General features: G+C 41.7%; 1 protein-coding gene across 2 annotated transcripts in view; it reads left to right on the top strand.

Annotated features, from left to right (window-relative positions):
• The first annotated feature begins 229 nt into the window (after positions 1-229).
• The window catches only part of LOC115118346 (BTB/POZ domain-containing protein KCTD12-like), a 37,625-nt gene continuing 13,517 nt past the window's right edge, over positions 230-24,337 (top strand). Inside the window, exon 1 of one of the 2 annotated variants that reach the window (XM_029646940.2) lies at positions 230-1,935. In XM_029646940.2, the coding sequence (XP_029502800.1) occupies positions 1,092-1,935 (844 nt within the window). In that variant the 5' untranslated portion in view covers positions 230-1,091. Of the gene's footprint in view, positions 1,936-8,344; positions 10,118-24,337 lie in introns of those variants that run through there. The other variant, XR_010463896.1, reaches the window with a different exon arrangement.

Raw genomic sequence — 24,337 nt, 5'->3', positions numbered from 1 at the left:
AAATTAATTTAAATTGACATTGCAAATCAAATTGACATCTCAATTGCTTTGCTATATGGCTCATGACAGAAATGACATGACACCAAATGATGAATCATCTCCATAATTCCATTTGATGAATCATCTAAACAATCACAAATCTGCCTTTGTGTTTATAGCTGTAAGTGAAACTGTTAGTTTTGCATAATATAAACACTGACCCGGGTCGGGGCAAAGCTCGAGCGCGTCATCGGCAGGTAGGTGGGGTTTAACGGGGCTGATTATTTACGGTACTTTTTTGCAGCAGCAGAGCTCTCCGGGATGGCATAAGAGAGTGGCTATTACTACGGGAGGAGAAAACCTACCGAATGAAAGACAGCGTCGTCCCCTCGGCGATGGCACGACTAGAGTTGTTTTTGTTCACGTCTCTAGCTCGCATTTCGTCTGGGAATTCTGCTTCATTTATTGGCTATTCCTGATCCTGTACTCCAACCGACACCTCCAATTATGGATTGCACTGAAGTTCCACCTTTTGTATTTTTGCGTCAAGACAATCGGGCGAAATAAGAGGAAACGATCCAGGACTGCTGTGAGCTATTATCCATTCCGGACTGTTCTCCATATATAGACAAGACTCGTTGAGAAATACAAGCGTGAACGGATTTTGGTAGGCTATTTTGTTTCAATCCTCGGGTGCAATATTCAGGATATTCCATTGGTTTACGCGTAAAGGACATGGACACAAGGTGTTTTAGCTACCTGTAGTTAGAATAGATGCCTTCGTGTTGTCAAGTTTGGCTATTAACGGCCTGAGATGATATAACTGCAGTTTAGGTGATTGCTTGGTCTTTTAGGAATAGTGCGCTGCTGTAGTTAAACCCTTTTTATCAGCTGATCACCTTTAGGGTTTCAGAAATACCCTTTTGTTCATTTTGACAACAGAAAACCCATTTATTTCAATTCAAATGCATTTCATATGAACGCAAGTAACCTATTCTGAGCTGCTGTGTACAGTTGTAGGCTATAACTTGGAAACAAATCTCCCCACCTCACTAGCAAGGTGACAGTAGGAGGAGGGTTGCAGAGTTCTCTGTAACAGAACGACCATAGCCATGGCTCTGCCCGATAACACCCCCAGCATTCCTTTAGGGGAAGCAGTCATCTTCCCTGAGATAGTAGAGCTGAACGTGGGCGGCCAGGTGTACATCACTCGCTACTCAACCCTCGTCAGCGTACCAGACTCTCTCCTGTGGGAGATGTTTAGCAGGAAATCCACCAAAGGGCTGGCAAGGGACACCAAGGGCCGTTTCTTCGTGGACCGGGATGGTTTCCTGTTCCGGTATATTCTGGACTACATGAGAGATCAGCAGCTGGTGCTCCCTGACCACTTCCCAGAGCGGAGTCGCCTGCAGCGGGAGGCTGAGTTCTTCAACCTACCTGAGCTCATAAAGATCCTGGCGCCCAAACTCAGCAAGCAGAACTCGCTGGGCGACGAGGGGTGTCAGAGTGACCCGGAGGACTCCTCGCCGGGCATCGACACCGGGCGCAACCTGGCCTCGTTGGGCACTGCCGCCTGCGCCAGTCTGGTCCCCAGTGGAGACGGTAAACGCTCGGGATTCATCACCATCGGTTATCGCGGCTCCTATACATTGGGGCGCGACAGCCAGACCGACGCCAAGTTCAGACGTGTTGCTCGCATTATGGTCTGTGGCAAGACGTCGCTGGCAAAAGAGGTGTTTGGGGAGACGCTGAACGAGAGCCGGGACCCGGACCGACCCCCAGAGCGCTACACGTCACGCTACTACCTCAAATTCACCTTCCTGGAGCAGGCCTTTGACAAGCTGGCAGACGCCGGGTTTCACATGGTGGCCTGTAACTCCACGGGGACCTGCGCCTTCGCTCACGAGCAGACGGACGACAAGATCTGGACCAGCTACACTGAATACGTGTTCTACCGTGAGTGAGGTCATCATCAGCCCTGGTCCCCGGTCCCCCTAGTGGTCCCCAGCATCCAGCCTCCTCTACCCTCGTCTCCCTGTATCCAGTCCTGGGTACCCTCGTCTCCCTGTATCCAGTCCTGGGTCCCCTCGTCTCCCTGTATCCAGTCCTGGGTCCCCTTGCATCCCTGGATCCCCTCGTCTCCCTGTATCCAGTCCTGGGTCCCCTTGCATCCCTGGATCCCCTCGTCTCCCTGTATCCAGTCCTGGGTCCCCTTGCATCCCTGGATCCCCTCGTCTCCCTGTATCCAGTCCTGGGTCCCCTCGTCTCCCTGTATCCAGTCCTGGATCCCCTCGTCTCCCTGTATCCAGTCCTGGATCCCCTCGTCTCCCTGTATCCAGTCCTGGATCCCCTCGTCTCCCTGTATCCAGTCCTGGGTCTCCCTGTATCCAGTCCTGGGTCCCCTTGTCTCCCTGTATCCAGTCCTGGGTCCCCTCGTCTCCCTGTATCCAGTCCTGGATCCCCTCATCTCCCTGTATCCAGTCCTGGATCCCCTCGTCTCCCTGTATCCAGTCCTGGATCCCCTCGTCTCCCTGTATCCAGTCCTGGATCCCCTCGTCTCCCTGTATCCAGTCCTGGATCCCCTCGTCTCCCTGTATCCAGTCCTGGGTCCCCTCGTCTCCCTGTATCCAGTCCTGGGTCCCCTCGTCTCCCTGGATCCCCTTGTCTCCCTGTATCCAGTCCTGGGTCCCCTCGTCTCCCTGTATCCAGTCCTGGGTCCCCTTGCATCCCTGGATTCCCTCGTCTCCCTGTATCCAGTCCTGGATCCCCTCGTCTCCCTGTATCCAGTCCTGGGTCCCCTTGCATCCCTGGATCCATCAATTATTCCCTTGCCTCCTGGACCCCAGCCCCTGCCCCCCATCCCCTGCCCCCTGGCTCTTTGGCCCCCTTAGTGCTCCCTAGCCCCCAGCCCTGGATTCCTGCTTCAAGCACCCCTGCCTCCAACCAGCCGTCCCCTCTCTCCATATTTCTCTCTCACCCATCAGCTGTAATCCTTACCACCTCTGCGGTCCCCTCTCCTGATCCAGCTATAACCCAACCATTGCCCCAGCACCAAGCCTCAGAGACCTGACCACAGCCCCCCTAACCATCCTACAGAGACTGCTCCCCCCTCCCCACCCTCCATGTACTGTCCTTCCTCTTGTATGTAGTATCTGCCTTGGTGAAGCACAATGCTGTGTGTAAAAGAGCTTGTTTAGTCCAGTTCAGGTCCTGCCTGGTCTGTACCTTTAGCAGGCTGGAGGGGCCAATTGGAAAAGGGCCTAGATTGAAGTACTATTTTGTTCTGAATCTCTCCAACAGACCCTCCTACTCCTCTGAACTATAATGGCCAAATAATGTGACATCTAAGCAGCCTAGAGGAATGAGAGAGAGAGAGAGTGGCCAGCCGGGCACAAACAAGAGCAAAGTGTCACACAAAACGAAATGTCTTTCATTTCCTTCTTCCCCTCTTCTTATTTTCCTTATATGTCTGAGACCAAACTGTTGGGAAAGGGGCCGTTCACGTTTACCATTCAAATGGGGTGGCAGGTTGCCTAGTGGTTAGAGTGTAGAGGCGGCAGGTTGCCTAGTGGTTAGAGTGTAGAGGCGGCAGGTTGCCTAGTGGTTAGAGTGTAGAGGCGGCAGGTTGCCTAGTGGTTAGAGCGTTGGACTAGTAACTGAAAGGTTGCAAGATCGAATCCCCGAGCTGACACGGTGAATATCTGTCGTTCTGCCCCTGAACAGGTAGTTAACCCACTGTTCCTAGGCCGTCATTGAAAAATAAGAACTTGTTCTTAACTGACTTGCCTAGTTAAAGAAAGGTAAAATAAAAAAATGATTATGTTTTTCTTGTAAAGATAACGCCTCACCTTTTGTTAAGTCTCTGCTTGTGAAGACAACCAGCTTACATGATGCCACCTTGTCTCACAAAAAAGAACTCCTTATAAGGTAAAAGAAGATCTATATGGACCATCAATATCCTCTCGAGCTGTTCATGTATATATTCTTTAGGACAACCCAGGTATTTGCATTCTAGAGGGGATCCTTAATGCTAGAAAAACAATGCTGGGTCTTGTCCGAGAGTCAAAGCTAACAAACAAGGGGAAAAGATCAAGTTGTGTGTTTGACTGCAAGAAAGAGAAATAAATGGTTTTAGTACAGAGTGGTTTTAGTACAGGGTGAGGGTTTGTCGGAAATGGCACCCTATCCTCTATATAGTGCACTACTTTTGACCAAAGCCCTATGCAGGCCCTGGTCAAAAGTAGTGCACTACATGGGGAATAGGGTGGTTGAAGTGTGTTATTTGATTGTTCGATGGAGTGTTGAGAATTCTAATGGCCCATGGCCCATGCCTGGAAGACCAGAGGAGATGTGAAGTGTTACATCACAATGTCCACAGAACCTCTCCTACCCATCCTCGTACTCTTCCTCCTCCTCTCATCTTGGTTTTTATACCGCCTCTCTGTTTTTTACTTTCTTCAAACGGTATCATTTTTACAGGGATACGATTGTTATTGAAAGCCCACAGCGTTTTGGCTCTTAGCCCTCTTCTGAAACTGGTTTACATCAATGAAGGACAATCCCTTTTCTCATTGGAGTGTGTTTTTACTCTATCTATCCCAAACTCTTCTATTCAGTTCAGTATTCCACTTTTAAGCTCTTTGATATTTGGTAGCTTTCATTGACTGTAATGTGTACACCCATGAGAAGGAGAGAGGTTTACGCCATTACCAGCCAAAGAACGACATTCTCCCAAAACTCTAGCAGCTAAACAACAGTATAGGACATGGATATTGTGCATATTTTTGAGGGAATGTTGTAGTACAGTTGATTCCTGATAAGTGCACCTCTTGTAAGTGCAAAATCACTGGTTAGTGTCGTCAGTACAGTCACACCAGTTGTATTTTAGGAATTGACTGTAGTAGGACTGAACAGTAATTGTACCCACAGCAACTATAACCACAGTAACAGAAGAAAGTGTGTGAATGGTTAAGTGGTATGGGGTAATATTCAGGTATACCCTCAGGGCAAGTCTGCATATCAACAACAACCTCACAACTTCAACCAACAGTACCTCAGTAGGTCAAATAAAGCTTGAGAATCATCTCCAATACCAAGAAACACTAATTATCTGAAAAGGCTAAACTTGTACCAGTAATAATCAATGGATCAACTAGTAATATGACTTGTAAACTATATGACTTGTAAAGTACAGAATATTCTCCCTGACAAAGAGAAACTCTTGTTAAAGAAACTGCCTTGACGGTTCGGTAGACAGTGATTTTAATGTGAGTGAAGGTGTGAAGAAGACATTCTGAATACCTGACGGATGATCAATCTTTTATCGGATATCGCTAGAGTATGATAGCACATTCTTAGAGTATGATGGCACATTCTTAGAGTATGATAGCACATTCTTAGAGTATGATAGCACATTCTTAGAGTATGATGGCACATTCTTAGAGTATGATGGCACATTCTTAGAGTATGATAGCACATTCTTAGAGTATGATGGCACATTCTTAGAGTATGATGGCACATTCTTAGAGTATGATGGCACATTCTTAGAGTATGATGGCACATTCTTAGAGTATGATGGCACATTCTTAGAGTGTGATGGCACATTCTTAGAGTGTGATGGCACATTCTTAGAGTGTGATGGCGCGTTCTTCGAGTGTGATGGCGCGTTCTTCGAGTGTGATGGCGCGTTCTTCGAGTGTGATGGCGCGATGGCACGTTCTTCGAGTGTGATGGCACGTTCTTCAAGTGTGATGGCACGTTCTTCAAGTGTGATGGCACGTTCTTCGAGTGTGATGGCACAATGCGTCGTCAATGTCAGCTTCAGTGTCGATGTCACAAGTCAAACGTAGACCAAACAGCAATGGGGGGGGAGACATGTTTGTCATACAGGGTGTACTGTATACCTACGGTTGCTGTACCTACTAAATGTTTGGAAACATAATTAGTGTGTGACTTTCTTTTCATAGCTTACTCTCCGTTAATCAGAACCTCTACAAAACAGTTTTTGGGTGTGTGTCAGCATATTCCTCTTGTTATACAGCAGACAAAAGGAAAATGTAGTCTGTCAATTCAAATGTGTTAATTATCTTCAATTACACATCCTTTTATGAATTGTTTTAGTAACTAACTAGGGTGACATATTTCAGTAGAGTTGTGTACGCTCCCATTGATATTATTATTATTGTTGTAACTGAAAAGTGTTAAAAGAATATAAAATATTTCACAAGTAAATCCTTTCAAATGTTCATGTTTTTATAAATGTAACTGTATACTTCCAAGACTTTCCACCTCTTTCTGTCTGTCTCTCTTTCTTAATTAGACCTGAATATACCGTAGTAACCTAGTATCAGTCAGACACCAGACATTACTAATTAGACCTCAATATATATACTGTAGTAACCTAGTATCAGTCAGACACCAGACATTACTAATTAGACCTCAATATATATATACTGTAGTAACCTAGTATCAGTCAGACACCAGACATTACTAATTAGACCTCAATATATATATACTGTAGTAACCTAGTATCAGTCAGACACCAGACATTACTAATTAGACCTGAATATACCGTAGTAATCTAGTATCAGTCAGACACCAGACATTACTAATTAGACCTCAATATACTGTAGTAACCTAGCATCAGTCAGACACCAGACATTACTAATTAGACCTCAATATATATACTGTAGTAACCTAGTATCAGTCAGACACCAGACATTACTAATTAGACCTGAATATACCGTAGTAATCTAGTATCAGTCAGACACCAGACATTACTAATTAGACCTCAATATATATATACTGTAGTAACCTAGTATCAGTCAGACACCAGACATTACTAATTAGACCTGAATATACCGTAGTAATCTAGTATCAGTCAGACACCAGACATTACTAATTAGACCTGAATATACCGTAGTAACCTAGCATCAGTCAGACACCAGACATTACTAATTAGACCTCAATATATATACTGTAGTAACCTAGTATCAGTCAGACACCAGACATTACTAATTAGACCTCAATATATATACTGTAGTAACCTAGTATCAGTCAGACACCAGACATTACTAATTAGACCTCAATATACCGTAGTAATCTAGTATCAGTCAGACACCAGACATTACTAATTAGACCTCAATATATATATACTGTAGTAACCTAGTATCAGTCAGACACCAGACATTACTAATTAGACCTGAATATACCGTAGTAATCTAGTATCAGTCAGACACCAGACATTACTAATTAGACCTCAATATACTGTAGTAACCTAGCATCAGTCAGACACCAGACATTACTAATTAGACCTCAATATATATACTGTAGTAACCTAGTATCAGTCAGACACCAGACATTACTAATTAGACCTGAATATACCGTAGTAATCTAGTATCAGTCAGACAACAGACATTACTAATTAGACCTCAATATATATATACTGTAGTAACCTAGTATCAGTCAGACACCAGACATGACTAATTAGACCTCAATATATATACTGTAGTAACCTAGCATCAGTCAGACACCAGACATTACTAATTAGACCTGAATATACCGTAGTAATCTAGTATCAGTCAGACACCAGACATTACTAATTAGACCTGAATATACCGTAGTAATCTAGTATCAGTCAGACACCAGACATTACTAATTAGACCTGAATATACCGTAGTAATCTAGTATCATTCAGACACCAGACATTACTAATTAGACCTCAATATACTGTAGTAACCTAGTATTAGTCAGACACCAGACATTAATAATTAGACCTCAATATACTGTAGTAACCTAGTATTAGTCAGACACCAGACATTAATAATTAGACCTCAATATACTGTAGTAACCTAGTATTAGTCAGACACCAGACATTAATAATTAGACCTCAATATACTGTAGTAACCTAGTATTAGTCAGACACCAGACATTAATAATTAGACCTCAATATACTGTAGTAACCTAGTATTAGTCAGACACCAGACATTAATAATTAGACCTCAATATACTGTAGTAACCTAGTATTAGTCAGACACCAGACATTAATAATTAGACCTCAATATACTGTAGTAACCTAGTATTAGTCAGACACCAGACATTACTAATTAGACCTCAATATACTGTAGTAACCTAGTATTAGTCAGACACCAGACATTAATAATTAGACCTCAATATACTGTAGTAACCTAGTATTAGTCAGACACCAGACATTACTAATTAGACCTCAATATACTGTAGTAACCTAGTATTAGTCAGACACCAGACATGAATAATTAGACCTCAATATACTGTAGTAACCTAGTATTAGTCAGACACCAGACATTACTAATTAGACCTCAATATACTGTAGTAACCTAGTATCAGTCAGACACCAGACATTAATAATTAGACCTCAATATACTGTAGTAACCTAGTATCAGTCAGACACCAGACATTAATAATTAGACCTCAATATACTGTAGTAACCTAGTATCAGTCAGACACCAGACATTAATAATTAGACCTCAATATACTGTAGTAACCTAGTATTAGTCAGACACCAGACATTAATAATTAGACCTCAATATACTGTAGTAATCTAGTATTAGTCAGACACCAGGTATTAATTAACATAGTTGTTGTTGAGTGATAGCCAGGCCAGGTAGATTGCAAACAGGGATCACTGGTTTCCATCGAAACAGAGAAAACGAAGTCTCTGATTTTTCTCCCATTATATACAGTCAAGAGTCTCTGTATGTTTCTCCCATTGAATACAGTCAACAGTCTCTGTATTTTTCCCCCATTGAATACAGTCAACAGTCTCTGTATTTTTCCCCCATTGAATAGTCAACAGTCTCTGTATTTTTCCCCCATTGAATACAGTCAACAGTCTCTGTATTTTTCCCCCATTGAATAGTCAACAGTCTCTGTATTTTTCCCCCATTGAATAGTCAACAGTCTCTGTATTTTTCCCCCATTGAATAGTCAACAGTCTCTGTATTTGTCTCCCATTGAATACAGTCAACAGTCTCTGTATTTTTCTCCCATTGAATACAGTCAACAGTCTCTGTATTTTTCTCCCATTGAATACAGTCAACAGTCTCTGTATTTTACTCCCATTGAATACAGTCAACAGTCTCTGTATTTTTCTCCCATTGCCCTCTCTGATGTTCAAACAGCAAGATGTACCACTTGTGGGCGACGAAATTGGACAACTATCCATGTCCTGAGGATGTCAGGAAATGCCTTCAAAACCAGCCACTAGGGGCAAAGTGAGCGCTATTAGCATCAAGTAGGCTTGGGATCAGAAGGCTGGGTGTTTGATCCCGGTTGTGGACACTGGTTTTTATTTCTGGTTTCAACCCTATCCCAAACCCTTAACCATTTGGAATGAGTGCCTAAACTTAACCTTTAACTTTGAAAGTTGACGTTTGGAGAAATGGAACGATACAGAGCAGCAGGAGAACGTGGCTGAACATCTCATTTTGACGAGACTGTGAGATCTTGTTGGATGGTGTTGACTTGTGTGTGATGTGTGAAATAGATTTGAATTTTTTTTCTCACAATTAAGTATGAATCCACTCAACCCTTGTTATGTAAAGTGAGGTGAGTGAGTCTATTAAGTATGAATCAAGTCAATGAATCATAACCTTTATATAAAGTGAGGTGAGTGAGTCTATTAAGTATGAATCAAGTCAATGAATCATAACCTTTATATAAAGTGAGTAAGTCATAAATATTTTAAATGGCTTCAATGTCGGAAGCTCTCAAAATATTCTCAGTCTGGCGCTCGCTCGCACGCACGCACACACACACACGCACACGCACACACACACACACACGTTAAAATCTTTGTGCTGCCTCTCTCTTCTAGATCTTTCTATTTTTGGATGACGGCGGTGGAATCCTCTATAGTGTTGTCACAGTGCCTGGAACGTTTTTCCGACCAATCCAAACTGAGTCTGGAGTTAATGAGGGGGTGGTATGAGTGTGGGTTTGGTCTCGTCAGTGAGTGACTGCACATCCACATCGTAGTGTAAAATGCCACAGCAAGCCGTTAGTTGCAAGGTGCAGAAGCACATTGAGGGACTTTCAGAAGGTAGTGTTCATGCTACAGGTCTATACCTCTGTGGTTAACGATGAGGCTCAGCGGTCAACGGTAATTACTTTGCTACTATTGGTCTATTTATTGCCTTACCTCCTTACTCCATTACCACACACTGTATACAGACTGTCTATAATGTTATTGACTGTATGTTTGTTTATTCCTATGTGTAACTCTGTGTTGTTGTTTTTGTCGCACTGCTTTGCTTTATCTTGGCCAGGTCACAGTTGTAAATTAAAACTTGTTCTCAACTGGCCTACCTGGGGAAAAAAACACTGTTGATGTAATAGTGTCACTTAGATACGATGAAGCTATCCCGGATGGTGATCTAAAGCCGGTTTGAAAAGTCTAGCATGTTTGGTTGTGAGCCATATAGTGAGCAGGTGTGAACAGTCACCAGAATACCATGTCATGATCGTACAATAAAGACATCGTATCATGCATGGTTCTTATCTACCTTTTTTAATATACTGTCCAGAATCTTGTACGGTAAGATAGTTACACTAAGCATGCATTTATAACACTGTGTCATCTACCTCCTCTTTCTGTTATTATATTTCTCACCTTCTCGGTCTTCACATGTCCTTCAGAACACAACATGTGAGAGGCGGAGTGTTATAGAGTGTTCCGGAATCTACTGGAATGTAGCTATAGAGTGCTCTAGAGTGTTGCTATTAGAGCCCTCTAGCACCAGGCAACATTAGTACTGGTGCTCTATGTGTGGAGTAGAGAGAGCCAGGGACACAGTAGGCCTTATACTGTAGCTTAGCCTTGAAAGTCCCTGAGCCAGAGAGAGATGAGGCCCCGTGCATCTTCAGGACAACATGCCTTCAGCAGTCAGCTTCAATCTCTGTGTTTGCGGAACAAATTACACCCTGTTCCCTATGTCGTTCCCATATAGCTCTGGTCAAAGGTAGTGTACTAAATATGGAATAGGGTGCCATACACGCAGTGGGATCCTCATTTCCCCTGCCAGATAAGCCACAGTTAGAGAAGGAAAGAGGGAATACACAGAAATAGGTATACACATAGAGGGAATAAATATACACACAGAGGGAATAGATATACACACAGAGGGAATAGATATACACATAGAGGGAATAGATATACACACAGAGGGAATAGATATACACACAGATGGAATAGATATACACACAGAAGGAATAGATATACACATAGAGGGAATAGATACACATAAAGGGAATAAATATACACACAGAGGGAATATATATACACAGAGGGAATAGATATACACACAGAAGGAATAGATATACACAGAGGGAATAGATATACACACAGAGGGAATAGATACACACAGAGGGAATAGATACACACAGGGAATAGCTATACACAGAGGGAATATATATACACAGAGGGAATAGATATACACAGAGGGAATAAATATACACACAGGGGGAATAGATATACACAGAGGGAATAGATATACACAGAGGGAATAGATATACACAGAGGGAATAGATATACACAGAGACGGAATAGATATACACAGAGAGGGAATAGATACACACAGAGAGGGAATAGATACAGTGGGGCAAAAAATAATTTAGTCAGCCACCAATTGTGCAAGTTCTCCCACTTAAAAAGATGAGAGAGGACTGTAATTTTCATCATAGGTACACTTCAACTATGACAGACAAAATTAGAAAAAAATTCCAGAAAAACACATTGTAGAACTCTATACAGTGCACTACTTTAGACCAGAGCTCTATATCGTGCACTACTTTAGACCAGAGCCCTATATAGTGCACCACTTTAGACCAGAGCCCTATATAATAGTGCACTACTTTAGACCAGAGCCTTATATAGTGCACCACTTTAGACCAGAACCCTATATAGTGCACTACTTTAGACCAGAGCCCTATATAGTGCACCACTTTAGACCAAAGCCCTATATAGTGCACTACTTTAGACCAGAGCCTTACATAGTGCACCACTTTAGACCAGAGCCCTATATAGTGCACTACTTCAAACCTGAGCCCTATATAGTGCACTACTTCAGACCTGAGCCCTATATAGTGCACTACTTCAGACCTGAGCCCTATATAGTGCACTACTTCAGACCTGAGCCCTATATAGTGCACTACTTCAGACCTGAGCCCTATATAGTGCACTACTTCAGACCTGAGCCCTATATAGTGCACTACTTCAGACCTGAGCCCTATATAGTGCACTACTTCAGACCTGAGCCCTATATAGTGCACTACTTCAGACCTGAGCCCTATATAGTGCACTACTTCAGACCTGAGCCCTATATAGTGCACTACTTCAGACCTGAGCCCTATATAGTGCACTTCTTCAGACCTGAGCCCTATATAGCGCACTGCAAGGCAACATGTTTATTCAACAAGGTCTGTGTATGTTCTTCTGTAAGACTTCATAGGGTAGATGTTTATTCATGAAGACAAATAGCTACACTCTCTCTCCTTCCAGGGTAATATTATAGCTACTCTCTCTCCTTCCAGGGTAATATGATAACTACTCTCTCTCTCCTTCCAGGGTAATATTATAATGACTCTCTCTCTCCTTCCAGGGTAATATTATAGCTACTCTCTATCCCCTTCCAGTGTAAAATTATAACTACTCTCTATCCCATTCCAGGGTAATATTATAGCTACTCTCTCTCTCCTTCCAGGGTAATATTATAACTACTCTCTCTCTCCTTCCAGGGTAATATTATAGCTACTCTCTCTCCCCTTCCAGGGTAATATTATAGCTACTCTCTATCCCCTTCCAGTGTAAAATTATAACTACTCTCTATCCCATTCCAGGGTAATATTATAGCTACTCTCTCTCTCCTTCCAGGGTAATATTATAACTACTCTCTCTCTCCTTCCAGGGTAATATTATAGCTACTCTCTCTCCCCTTCCAGGGTAATATTATAGCTACTCTCTATCCCCTTCCAGTGTAAAATTATAACTACTCTCTCTCTCCTTCCAGGGTAATATTATAGCTACTCTCTATCCCCTTCCAGTGTAAAATTATAACTACTCTCTATCCCATTGCAGGGTAAAATTATAACTACTCTCTATCCCATTCCAGGGTAATATTATAGCTACTCTCTCTCTCCTTCCAGGGTAATATTATAACTACTCTCTCTCTCCTTCCAGGGTAATATTATAGCTACTCTCTCTCCCCTTCCAGGGTAATATTATAGCTACTCTCTATCCCCTTCCAGTGTAAAATTATAACTACTCTCTCTCTCCTTCCAGGGTAATATTATAGCTACTCTCTATCCCCTTCCAGTGTAAAATTATAACTACTCTCTATCCCATTCCAGGGTAAAATTATAACTACTCTCTATCCCATTCCAGGGTAATATTATAACTACTCTCTCTCTCCTTCCAGGGTAATATTATAGCTACTCTCTCTCTCCTTCCAGGGTAATATTATAGCTACTCTCTCTCTCCTTCCAGGGTAATATTATAACTACTCTCTATCCCCTTCCAGGGTAATATTATAGCTACTCTCTCTCCTTCCAGGGTAATATTATAACTACTCTCTCTCTCCTTCCAGGGTAATATTATAGCTACTCTCTATCCCCTTCCAGGGTAATATTATAACTACTCTCTATCCCCTTCCAGGGTAATATTATAGCTACTCTCTCTCCTTCCAGGGTAATATTATAACTACTCTCTCTCTCCTTCCAGGGTAATATTATAGCTACTCTCTCTCTCCTTCCAGGGTAATATTATAACTTCTCTCTCTCCTTCCAGGGTAAAATTATAGCTACTCTCTCTCTCCTTCCAGGGTAATATTATAACTACTCTCTATCCCCTTCCAGGGTAATATTATAGCTACTCTCTATCCCCTTCCAGGGTAATATTATAGCTACTCTCTATCCCCTTCCAGGGTAATATTATAACTACTCTCTATCCCCTTTCAGGGTAATATTATAGCTACTCTCTATCCCCTTCCAGGGTAATATTATAACTACTCTCTATCCCATTCCAGGGTAATATTATAGCTACTCTCTCTCTCCTTCCAGGGTAATATTATAACTACTCTCTATCCCCTTCCAGTGTAAAATTATAACTACTCTCTATCCCATTCCAGGGTAATATTATAGCTACTCTCTCTCTCCTTCCAGGGTAATATTATAACTACTCTCTATCCCCTTCCAGGGTAATATTATAACTACTCTCTCTCTCCTTCCAGGGTAATATTATAACTACTCTCTCTCTCCTTCCAGGGTAATATTATAACTACTCTCTATCCCCCCTTCCAGGGTAATATTATAGCTACTCTCTATCCCCTTCCAGGGTAATATTATAACTTCTCTCTATCCCATTCCAGGGTAATATTATAGCTACTCTCTCTCTCCTTCCAGGGTAATATTATAACTACTCTCTCTCTCCTTCCAGGGTAATATTATAGCTACTCTCTCTCTCCTTCCAGGGTAATATTATAACTACTCTCTATCCCCTTCCAGGGTAATATTATAACTACTCTCTCTCTCCTTCCAGGGTAATATTATAACTACTCTCTATCCCATTCCAGGGTAATATTATAACTTCTCTCTCTCCTTCCAGGGTAATATTATAACTACTCTCTATCCCATTCCAGGGTAATATTATAGCTACTCTCTCTCTCCTTCCAGGGTAATATTATAACTACTCTCTATCCCCTTCCAGGGTAATATTATAACTACTCTCTATCCCCTTCCAGGGTAATATTATAACTACTCTCTCTCTCCTTCCAGGGTAATATTATAACTACTCTCTCTCTCCTTCCAGGGTAATATTATAGCTACTCTCTATCCCCTTCCAGGGTAATATTATAACTACTCTCTATCCCCTTCCAGGGTAATATTATAGCTACTCTCTATCCCATTCCAGGGTAATATTATAGCTACTCTCTCTCTCCTTCCAGGGTAATATTATAACTACTCTCTATCCCCTTCCAGGGTAATATTATAGCTACTCTCTCTCCTTCCAGGGTAATATTATAACTACTCTCTATCCCCTTCCAGGGTAATATTATAACTACTCTCTCTCTCCTTCCAGGGTAATATTATAACTACTCTCTCTCTCCTTCCAGGGTAATATTATAACTACTCTCTCTCTCCTTCCAGGGTAATATTATAGCTACTCTCTTTCCCCTTCCAGGGTAATATTATAACTACTCTCTCTCTCCTTCCAGGGTAATATTATAGCTACTCTCTATCCCCTTCCAGTGTAAAATTATAACTACTCTCTCTCTCCTTCCAGGGTAATATTATAGCTACTCTCTCTCTCCTTCCAGGGTAAGAGCGTCTGCTAAATGACTTAAATGTAATGTAAATGATATTATAACTACTCTCTCTCTCCTTCCAGGGTAATATTATAGCTACTCTCTATCCCCTTCCAGGGTAATATTATAACTACTCTCTCTCTCCTTCCAGGGTAATATTATAACTACTCTCTCTCTCCTTCCAGGGTAATATTATAACTACTCTCTATCCCCTTCCAGGGTAATATTATAGCTACTCTCTATCCCCTTCCAGGGTAATATTATAACTACTCTCTCTCTCCTTCCAGGGTAATATTATAACTACTCTCTCTCTCCTTCCAGGGTAATATTATAACTACTCTCTATCCCCTTCCAGGGTAATATTATAGCTACTCTCTATCCCCTTCCAGGGTAATATTATAACTACTCTCTCTCTCCTTCCAGGGTAATATTATAGCTACTCTCTATCCCCTTCCAGGGTAATATTATAGCTACTCTCTATCCCCTTCCAGGGTAATATTATAGCTACTCTCTATCCCCTTCCAGGGTAATATTATAACTTCTCTCTCTCCTTCCAGGGTAATATTAAATGGAGTTGTTGTGGTCCATTTGAAGTCTTCCAAGAGGCATGGCTGTGTGTGATTCTGATTCTTATTATCATGTCAATGAGGTCGCTCAGTCAGCGTTTGGTTCTAGGCTGATATTACTGCCACAGAGTAGCCTACTGCAGACCTGCTCGGCATATGCATGCACAACACACACACACACCCACACAAAACACACACCTCTCAGTCAACACATGTACATTCGTAGTGGTCAGGAATAGCCTCAGTGGATAAAGACTGAGGACTGCATGTAAGGTTAACGAAGCTTCAAGATCTAAGGCTAATCTCACTAATTGGTCGCTTATTTTCTCTCTCGCTCTTTCTTCTCTCCTCTCCCTCTCTCTTTCGTGTCAGTCTTTCATCTTTTAAGGCCAGGCCACTTAGAAATGCATTAGCAAACAAATAAACAATCTATTTGACTCCTCTCTCTCTCTCCCTCTCTCTGTTTCTCTCTCTCTCTCTCTCTCTCTCTCTCTGTCTCGCTCTCTCTCCCTCTCTCTCTCCCTCGCTCTCTCTCTCTCCCTCTCTCTCCCTCTCTCTCCCTCTCTCTCCCTCTCCCTCTCTCCCTCCCTCACACAGACTGACACTCCTCTGTTTTCTCACACAGACTGATACTACTGTTTCCTCATACAGACTGACACCACTGTTTCCACACAGATTGACACCACTGTTTCCACACAGATTGACACCACTGTTTACACACAGATTGACACCACTGTTTACACACAGATTGACACCACTGTTTCCACACAGATTGACACCACTGTTTACACACAGATTGACACCACTGTTTCCACACAGACTGACACCACTGTTTCCACGCAGACTGACACTCCGCTGTTTCCTCACAGACTGACACCACTGTTTCCTCACACCGATCGACACCACTGTTTCCACGCAGACTGACACTCCGCTGTTTCCTCACAGACTGACACCACTGTTTCCACACAGATTGACACTACTGTTTCCTCACACAGACTGACACCACTGTTTCCACACAGACTGACACCACTGTTTCCACACAGACTGACACTACTGTTTCCTCATACAGACTGACACCACTGTTTCCTCATACAGACTGACACTCTGCTGTTTCCTCACACAGACTGACACTCCTCTAGTGGCAGGACGGAGGTTTCTGAGCTGTCACAGAACATATTGGTCTTATAACACACTGGGGACACTGACATGCAAGGTCATGGGTTTATAGAGAGAGAGAGAGAGAGAGGCTGCTCATTAAACATCACTGACTGATAAAGCGGTGTGTCTTTGCGGTCCAGTAACACCAGATGTTAGAATGCTGAATGTCATTCTGGTGACAGCTTTCCCTCTCTCTGATTTTATCTTTCTGTCTCCCCACTGTCTCTCCTTCCCTCCATCTCTCATTTTTTCTCTCTCCCCTCTCTTCCTCTCTCTCCTAGACACGGTAGTTATGGCCAGGAGTGCGACCCATCATGGATTTGTGCCTGTACAAAGCGCAGAGACACAATTAAAGAGCATCCATTAGTGCTGTGATTACAGTGGCCCTAGCCCTCTGAAACCTGACAGATACATCACACAGACATGGATGGAGAGAGAGAAATGAAGAGGTACTGTGAGGACAGGATACTGTGAGGGCATGGTACTGTGAGGGCAGGATACTGTGAGGGCAGGATACTGTGAGGGCAGGATACTGTGAGGGCAGGATACTGTGAGGGCAGGGTACTGTGAGGACAGGATACTGTGTACTAAATGTCTTCTATATTATACTATAATATATCGTTAGGGTTCAAATCTAGGAGGAGAGTAGTGGGGTTGGATACTGTACTGTATTAGTAGAACAGTAGGCTTGGGCGAAAGTTAGCTGAGCTCCTGAGAGACATAGAATCCACTGTAGGAGTAGAACGGCCACATATCAAATCAAATGTTATTAGTCGCATGAGCCGAATACAACAGGTGTTGACCTTACAGGGAAATGCTTACTTAAAATGAGCCACCTAACCAGCAATGCAGTTTAAAAGAATACGGATAAGAATAAGAGATAAAAGTAACAAGTAATTAAAGAGCAGCAGTAAAATAACAACAGCAAGACTATATACAGGGGGTACTGGTACATATTCAATGTGGAGACTATATACAGGGGGTACTGGTACATATTCAATGTGGAGACTATATACAGGGGGTACTGGTACATATTCAATGTGGAGACTATATACAGGGGGGTACGGTTCAGATTCAATGTGGAGACTATATACAGGGGGTACTGGTACATATTCAATGTGGAGACTATACACAGGGGGTACTGGTACATATTCAATGTGGAGACTATATACAGGGGGTACTGGTGCATATTCAATGTGGAGACTATATACAGGGGGTACTGGTACATATTCAATGTGGAGACTATATACAGGGGGTACTGGTACATATTCAATGTGGAGACTATATACAGGGGTTACTGGTACATATTCAATGTGGAGACTATATACAGGGGGTACCGGTACAGATTCAATGTGGAGACTATATACAGGGGGGTACCGGTACAGAGTCAATGTGGAGGCTATATACAGGGGGTACCGGTACAGAGTCAATGTGGAGGCTATATACAGGGGGGTACCGGTACAGAGTCAATGTGGAGGCTATATACAGGGGGTACCGGTACAGAGTCAATGTGGAGGCTATATACAGGGGGTACCGGTACAGAGTCAATGTGGAGGCTATATACAGGGGGGTACCAGTACAGAGTCAATGTGGAGGCTATATACAGGGGGTACCGGTACAGAGTCAATGTGGAGGCTATATACAGGGGGTACCGGTACAGAGTCAATGTGGAGGCTATATACAGGGGGTACCGGTACAGATTTAACGTGCGGGGGCAATGGTTAGTTGAGGTAGTATGTACATGTAAGTAGAGTTTTTAAAGTGACAACATCTATGCATAGGAGATTGCATCATCTGTGGATTTGTTGGGGCGATATGAAAATTGGAGTAGGTCTAGGGTTTCTGGGAGGATGGTGTTGATGTAAGCCATGACCAGCCTTTCAAGGCACTTCATGGCTACAGACGTGAGGGTTACAGGTTGGTAGTCGTTTATGCAGGTTACCATAGTGTTTTTAGGTATTGGGACTATGGTGGTCTGCTTAAAACATGTTGGTATTACAGACTCGAACAGGAAGAGGATGAAAATGTCAGTGAAGATGCCAGTTGGTCAGCGCATGCTCGCAGTACACATCCTGGTAATCCATCTGGCCCAGCGGCCTTGTGAATGTTGACCGGTTTAAAGGTCTTACTCACATCGGCTGCGGAGACCGTGATCACACAGTCTTCCGGAACAGCTGGAGCTCTCATGCATGTTTCAGTGTTATTTGCCTCGAAGCGAGCATAGAAGTCGTTTAGCTCATCTGGCAGGCTCGTGTCACTGGGCAGCTTTCGGCTGTGCTTCCCCTTGTAGTCTGTAATGGTTTGCAAGCCCTGCCACATCCGACGAGCTTCAGAGCTGGTGTAGCACGATTCAATCTTAGTCCTGTATTGACGCTTTGCCTGTTTGATGGTTCGTCAGAGGGCATAGCGGGATTTCTTATAAGCTTCCGGGTTAGAGTCCCGGTCCTTGAAAGTGGCAGCTCTAGCCTTTAGCTTAGTGTGGATGCTGCCTGTAATCCATTGCTTCTGGTTGGGGTATGTACGTACGGCGTCATCGATGCACTTATTGATGAAGCCAATGACTGATGTGGTATACTCCTCAATGCCATTGGATGAATCCCAGAACATATTCCAGTCTGTGCTAGCAAAACAGTCCTGTAGCTTAGCATCTGTTTCATCTGACCACTTTATTATTGATCTTGTCACTGGTGCTTCCTGCTTGAACTTTTTCTTGTAAGGAGGATAGAATTATTGTCATATTCCCCAAATGTAGGGCGAGGGAGAGCTTCGTACGCGTCTCTTTGTGTGGAGTATTTTTCCTCTGGATGCACATTTAACATGCTGATAGAAATTTGGTCAAACTGATTTAAGTTCCCCTGCATTTAAGTCTCCGGCTACTTGGAGCGCCGCCTCTGGGTGAGCGTTTTCTTGTTTGCTTATGGTGGAATACAGCTCATGTAATGCTATCTTAGTGCCAGCCTCTGACTGTGGTAGTATGTAAACAGCTACAAAGAATACAGATTGTTTACAAACAGCTACAAAGAAACCAGCTGTTTACAAAAATACATAGTCTGCCGCCCCTTGTCTTACCAGACGCCTCTGTTCTATCCTGCCGGCACATCGTATAACCAGCCAGCTGTGTGTTGATGTTGTCGTCGTTCAGCTATGACTCCGTGAATCATAAGATGTTACAGTTTTTAATGTCCCATTGGTAGTTTAATCTTCAGTGTAACTCGTCTATTTTATTGTCCAAACATTGCATGTTTGCTAGCAGAATGGAGGATAGTGGGGGTTTATTCAATCGCTTGCGAATTCTCAGAAGGCAGACAGACCTTTGGCTCCTCTTTGGTCGCCTCTTCTTCACGCAGATCACGGGGATCAGGGCCTGCTCCCGAGGAAGCAGCGTATCCTCAGCATCGGGCTCGTCAGAGTCGTGAAAGGAAAAAGGATTCTGCTAGTCCGTGGAGAGTAATCGCAGTCCTGATGTCTAGAAGTTATTTTTGGTCATAAGAGACGGTAGAGGCAACATTATGTACAAAATAGATAAAACAATAAGTTACAAACAACGCAAATAAGCAAACAAAAAAACACAATCGGCTGGGGGCACGTAAAATGTCTGCCATCTTCTCCGGCACCATCTTATACTGTAGCAGTAGTAGTAGTACTAGTAGAGTTATAGTGCAGTAGTAGAACAGTAGAGTTATACTGTAGTAGTATTAGAACAGTATAGTTATACTGTAGTAGTAGTAGTAGTACTAGTAGAGTTATAGTGCAGTAGTAGAACAGTAGAGTTATACTGTAGTAGTATTAGAACAGTATAGTTATACTGTAGTAGTAGTAGTAGTACTAGTAGAGTTATAGTGCAGTAGTAGAACAGTAGAGTTATACTGTAGTAGTATTAGAACAGTATAGTTATACTGTAGTAGTAGTAGTAGTACTAGTAGAGTTATAGTGCAGTAGTAGAACAGTAGAGTTATACTGTAGTAGTATTAGAACAGTAGAGTTATACTGTAGTAGTATTAGAACAATAGAGTTATACTGTAGTAGTATTAGAACAGTAGAGTTATACTGTAGTAGTATTAGAACAGTAGAGTTATACTGTAGTAGTATTAGAACAGTAGCGTTATACTGTAGTAGTATTAGAACAGTAGAGTTATACTGTAGTAGTACTAGTAGAGTTATAGTGCAGTAGTAGAACAGTAGAGTTATACTGTAGTAGTATTACACCAGTAGAGTTATACTGTAGTAGTAGTAGTAGTACTAGTAGAGTTATAGTGCAGTAGTAGAACAGTAGAGTTATACTGTAGTAGTATTAGAACAGTATAGTTATACTGTAGTAGTAGTAGTAGTACTAGTAGAGTTATAGTGCAGTAGTAGAACAGTAGAGTTATACTGTAGTAGTATTAGAACAGTAGAGTTATACTGTAGTAGTATTAGAACAATAGAGTTATACTGTAGTAGTATTAGAACAGTAGAGTTATACTGTAGTAGTATTAGAACAGTAGAGTTATACTGTAGTAGTATTAGAACAATAGAGTTATACTGTTGTAGTATTAGAACAGTAGAGTTATACTGTAGTAGTATTAGAACAGTAGAGTTATACTGTAGTAGTAGTAGTAGTACTAGTAGAGTTATAGTGCAGTAGTAGAACACTAGAATTATACTGTAGTAGTATTAGAACAGTAGAGTTATACTGTAGTAGTAGTACTAGTAGAGTTATAGTGTAGTAGTATTAGAACAGTAGAGTTATACTGTAGTAGTATTAGAACAGTAGAGTTATACTGTAGTAGTAGTAGTAGTACTAGTAGAGTTATAGTGCAGTAGTAGAACAGTAGAGTTATACTGTAGTAGTATTAGAACAGTAGAGTTATACTGTAGTAGTAGTAGTAGTACTAGTAGAGTTATAGTGCAGTAGTAGAACAGTAGAGTTATACTGTAGTAGTATTAGAACAGTAGAGTTATACTGTAGTAGTATTAGAACAATATAGTTATACTGTAGTAGTATTAGAACAGTAGAGTTATACTGTAGTAGTATTAGAACAGTAGAGTTATACTGTAGTAGTATTAGAACAATAGAGTTATACTGTAGTAGTATTAGAACAGTAGAGTTATACTGTAGTAGTATTAGAACAGTAGAGTTATACTGTAGTAGTAGTAGTAGTACTAGTAGAGTTATAGTGCAGTAGTAGAACACTAGAGTTATACTGTAGTAGTATTAGAACAGTAGAGTTATACTGTAGTAGTAGTACTAGTAGAGTTATAGTGTAGTAGTATTAGAACAGTAGAGTTATACTGTAGTAGTATTAGAACAGTAGAGTTATACTGTAGTAGTAGTAGTAGTACTAGTAGAGTTATAGTGCAGTAGTAGAACAGTAGAGTTATACTGTAGTAGTATTAGAACAGTAGAGTTATACTGTAGTAGTAGTAGTAGTACTAGTAGAGTTATAGTGCAGTAGTAGAACAGTAGAGTTATACTGTAGTAGTATTAGAACAGTAGAGTTATACTGTAGTAGTAGTAGTAGTACTAGTAGAGTTATAGTGCAGTAGTAGAACAGTAGAGTTATACTGTAGTAGTATTAGAACAGTAGAGTTATACTGTAGTAGTAGTAGTAGTACTAGTAGAGTTATAGTGCAGTAGTAGAACAGTAGAGTTATACTGTAGTAGTATTAGAACAGTATAGTTATACTGTAGTAGTAGTAGTAGTACTAGTAGAGTTATAGTGCAGTAGTAGAACAGTAGAGTTATACTGTAGTAGTATTAGAACAATAGAGTTATACTGTAGTAGTATTAGAACAGTAGAGTTATACTGTAGTAGTATTAGAACAGTAGAGTTATACTGTAGTACTATTAGAACAGTAGAGTTATACTGTAGTAGTATTAAAACAATAGAGTTATACTGTAGTAGTATTAGAACAGTAGAGTTATATTATAGTATTAGAACAGTAGAGTTATAATGTAGTAGTATTAGAACAGTAGAGTTATATTATAGTATTAGAACAGTAGAGTTATACTGTAGTAGTATTAGAACAGTAGAGTTATACTGTAGTAGTATTAGAACAGTAGAGTTATACTGTAGTATTAGAACAGTAGAGTTATACTGTAGTAGTATTAGAACAGTAGAGTTATACTGTAGTATTAGAACAGTAGAGTTATACTGTAGTAGTATTAGAACAGTAGAGTTATATTATAGTATTAGAACAGTAGAGTTATACTGTAGTAGTATTAGAAGAGTAGAGTTATACTGTAGTAGTATTAGAACAGTAGAGTTATATTATAGTATTAGAACAGTAGAGTTATACTGTAGTAGTATTAGAACAGTAGAGTTATACTGTAGTAGTATTAGAACAGTAGAGTTATATTATAGTATTAGAACAGTAGAGTTATACTGTAGTAGTATTAGAACAGTAGAGTTATACTGTAGTATTAGAACAGTAGAGTTATACTGTAGTAGTATTAGAACAGTAGAGTTATACTGTAGTAGTATTAGAACAGTAGAGTTATACTGTAGTAGTATTAGAACAGTAGACTTATACTGTAGTAGTATTAGAACAGTAGAGTTATATTATAGTATTAGAACAGTAGAGTTATACTGTAGTAGTATTAGAACAGTAGAGTTATACCGTAGTAGTATTAGAACAGTAGAGTTATACCGTAGTAGTATTAGAACAGTAGAGTTATACTGTAGTAGTAGTAGAACAGTAGAGTTATACTGTAGTAGTATTAGAACAGTAGAGTTATACTGTAGTAGTATTAGAACAGTAGAGTTATACTGTAGTAGTATTAGAACAGTAGAGTTATACCGTAGTAGTATTGGAACAGTAGAGTTATACTGTAGTAGTAGTAGAACAGGTGTTGCTGCCTCTGTACCCCTGTCCTCTTATGTCCTCTCCTCTTCTGTCCTGCCCTGTCCCTCTTCTGTCCTGCCCTGTCCTGCCCTGTCCCTCTTCTGTCCTGCCCTGTCCCTCTTCTGTCCTGCCCTGTCCTCTCCTCTCCTGTCCTGCCCTGTCCCTCTTCTGTCCTGCCCTGTCCTCTCCTCTCCTTCCCTGCCCTGTCCTCTCCTGTCCTGTCCTGCCCTGTCCCTCTTCTGTCCTGCCCTGTCCTCTCCTCTCCTTCCCTGCCCTGTCCTCTCCTCTCCTGTCCTGCCCTGTCCCTCTTCTGTCCTGCCCTGTCCTCTCCTTCCCTGCCCTTTCCTCTCCTCTCCTGTCCTGCCCTGTCCCTCTTCTGTCCTGCCCTGTCCTCTCCTCTCCTCTCCTGCCCTGTCCTCTCCTCTCCTGTCCTGCCCTGTCCCTCTTCTGTCCTGCCCTGTCATTTACATTTAC

The sequence above is a fragment of the Oncorhynchus nerka genome, linkage group LG5 (genome assembly GCF_034236695.1).
Source record: "Oncorhynchus nerka isolate Pitt River linkage group LG5, Oner_Uvic_2.0, whole genome shotgun sequence".
Taxonomy (NCBI): Eukaryota; Metazoa; Chordata; class Actinopteri; order Salmoniformes; family Salmonidae; genus Oncorhynchus; species Oncorhynchus nerka.
The sequence above is the reverse complement of the archived record's forward strand: the minus strand, read 5'-3'. Positions and strand labels throughout refer to the sequence as shown.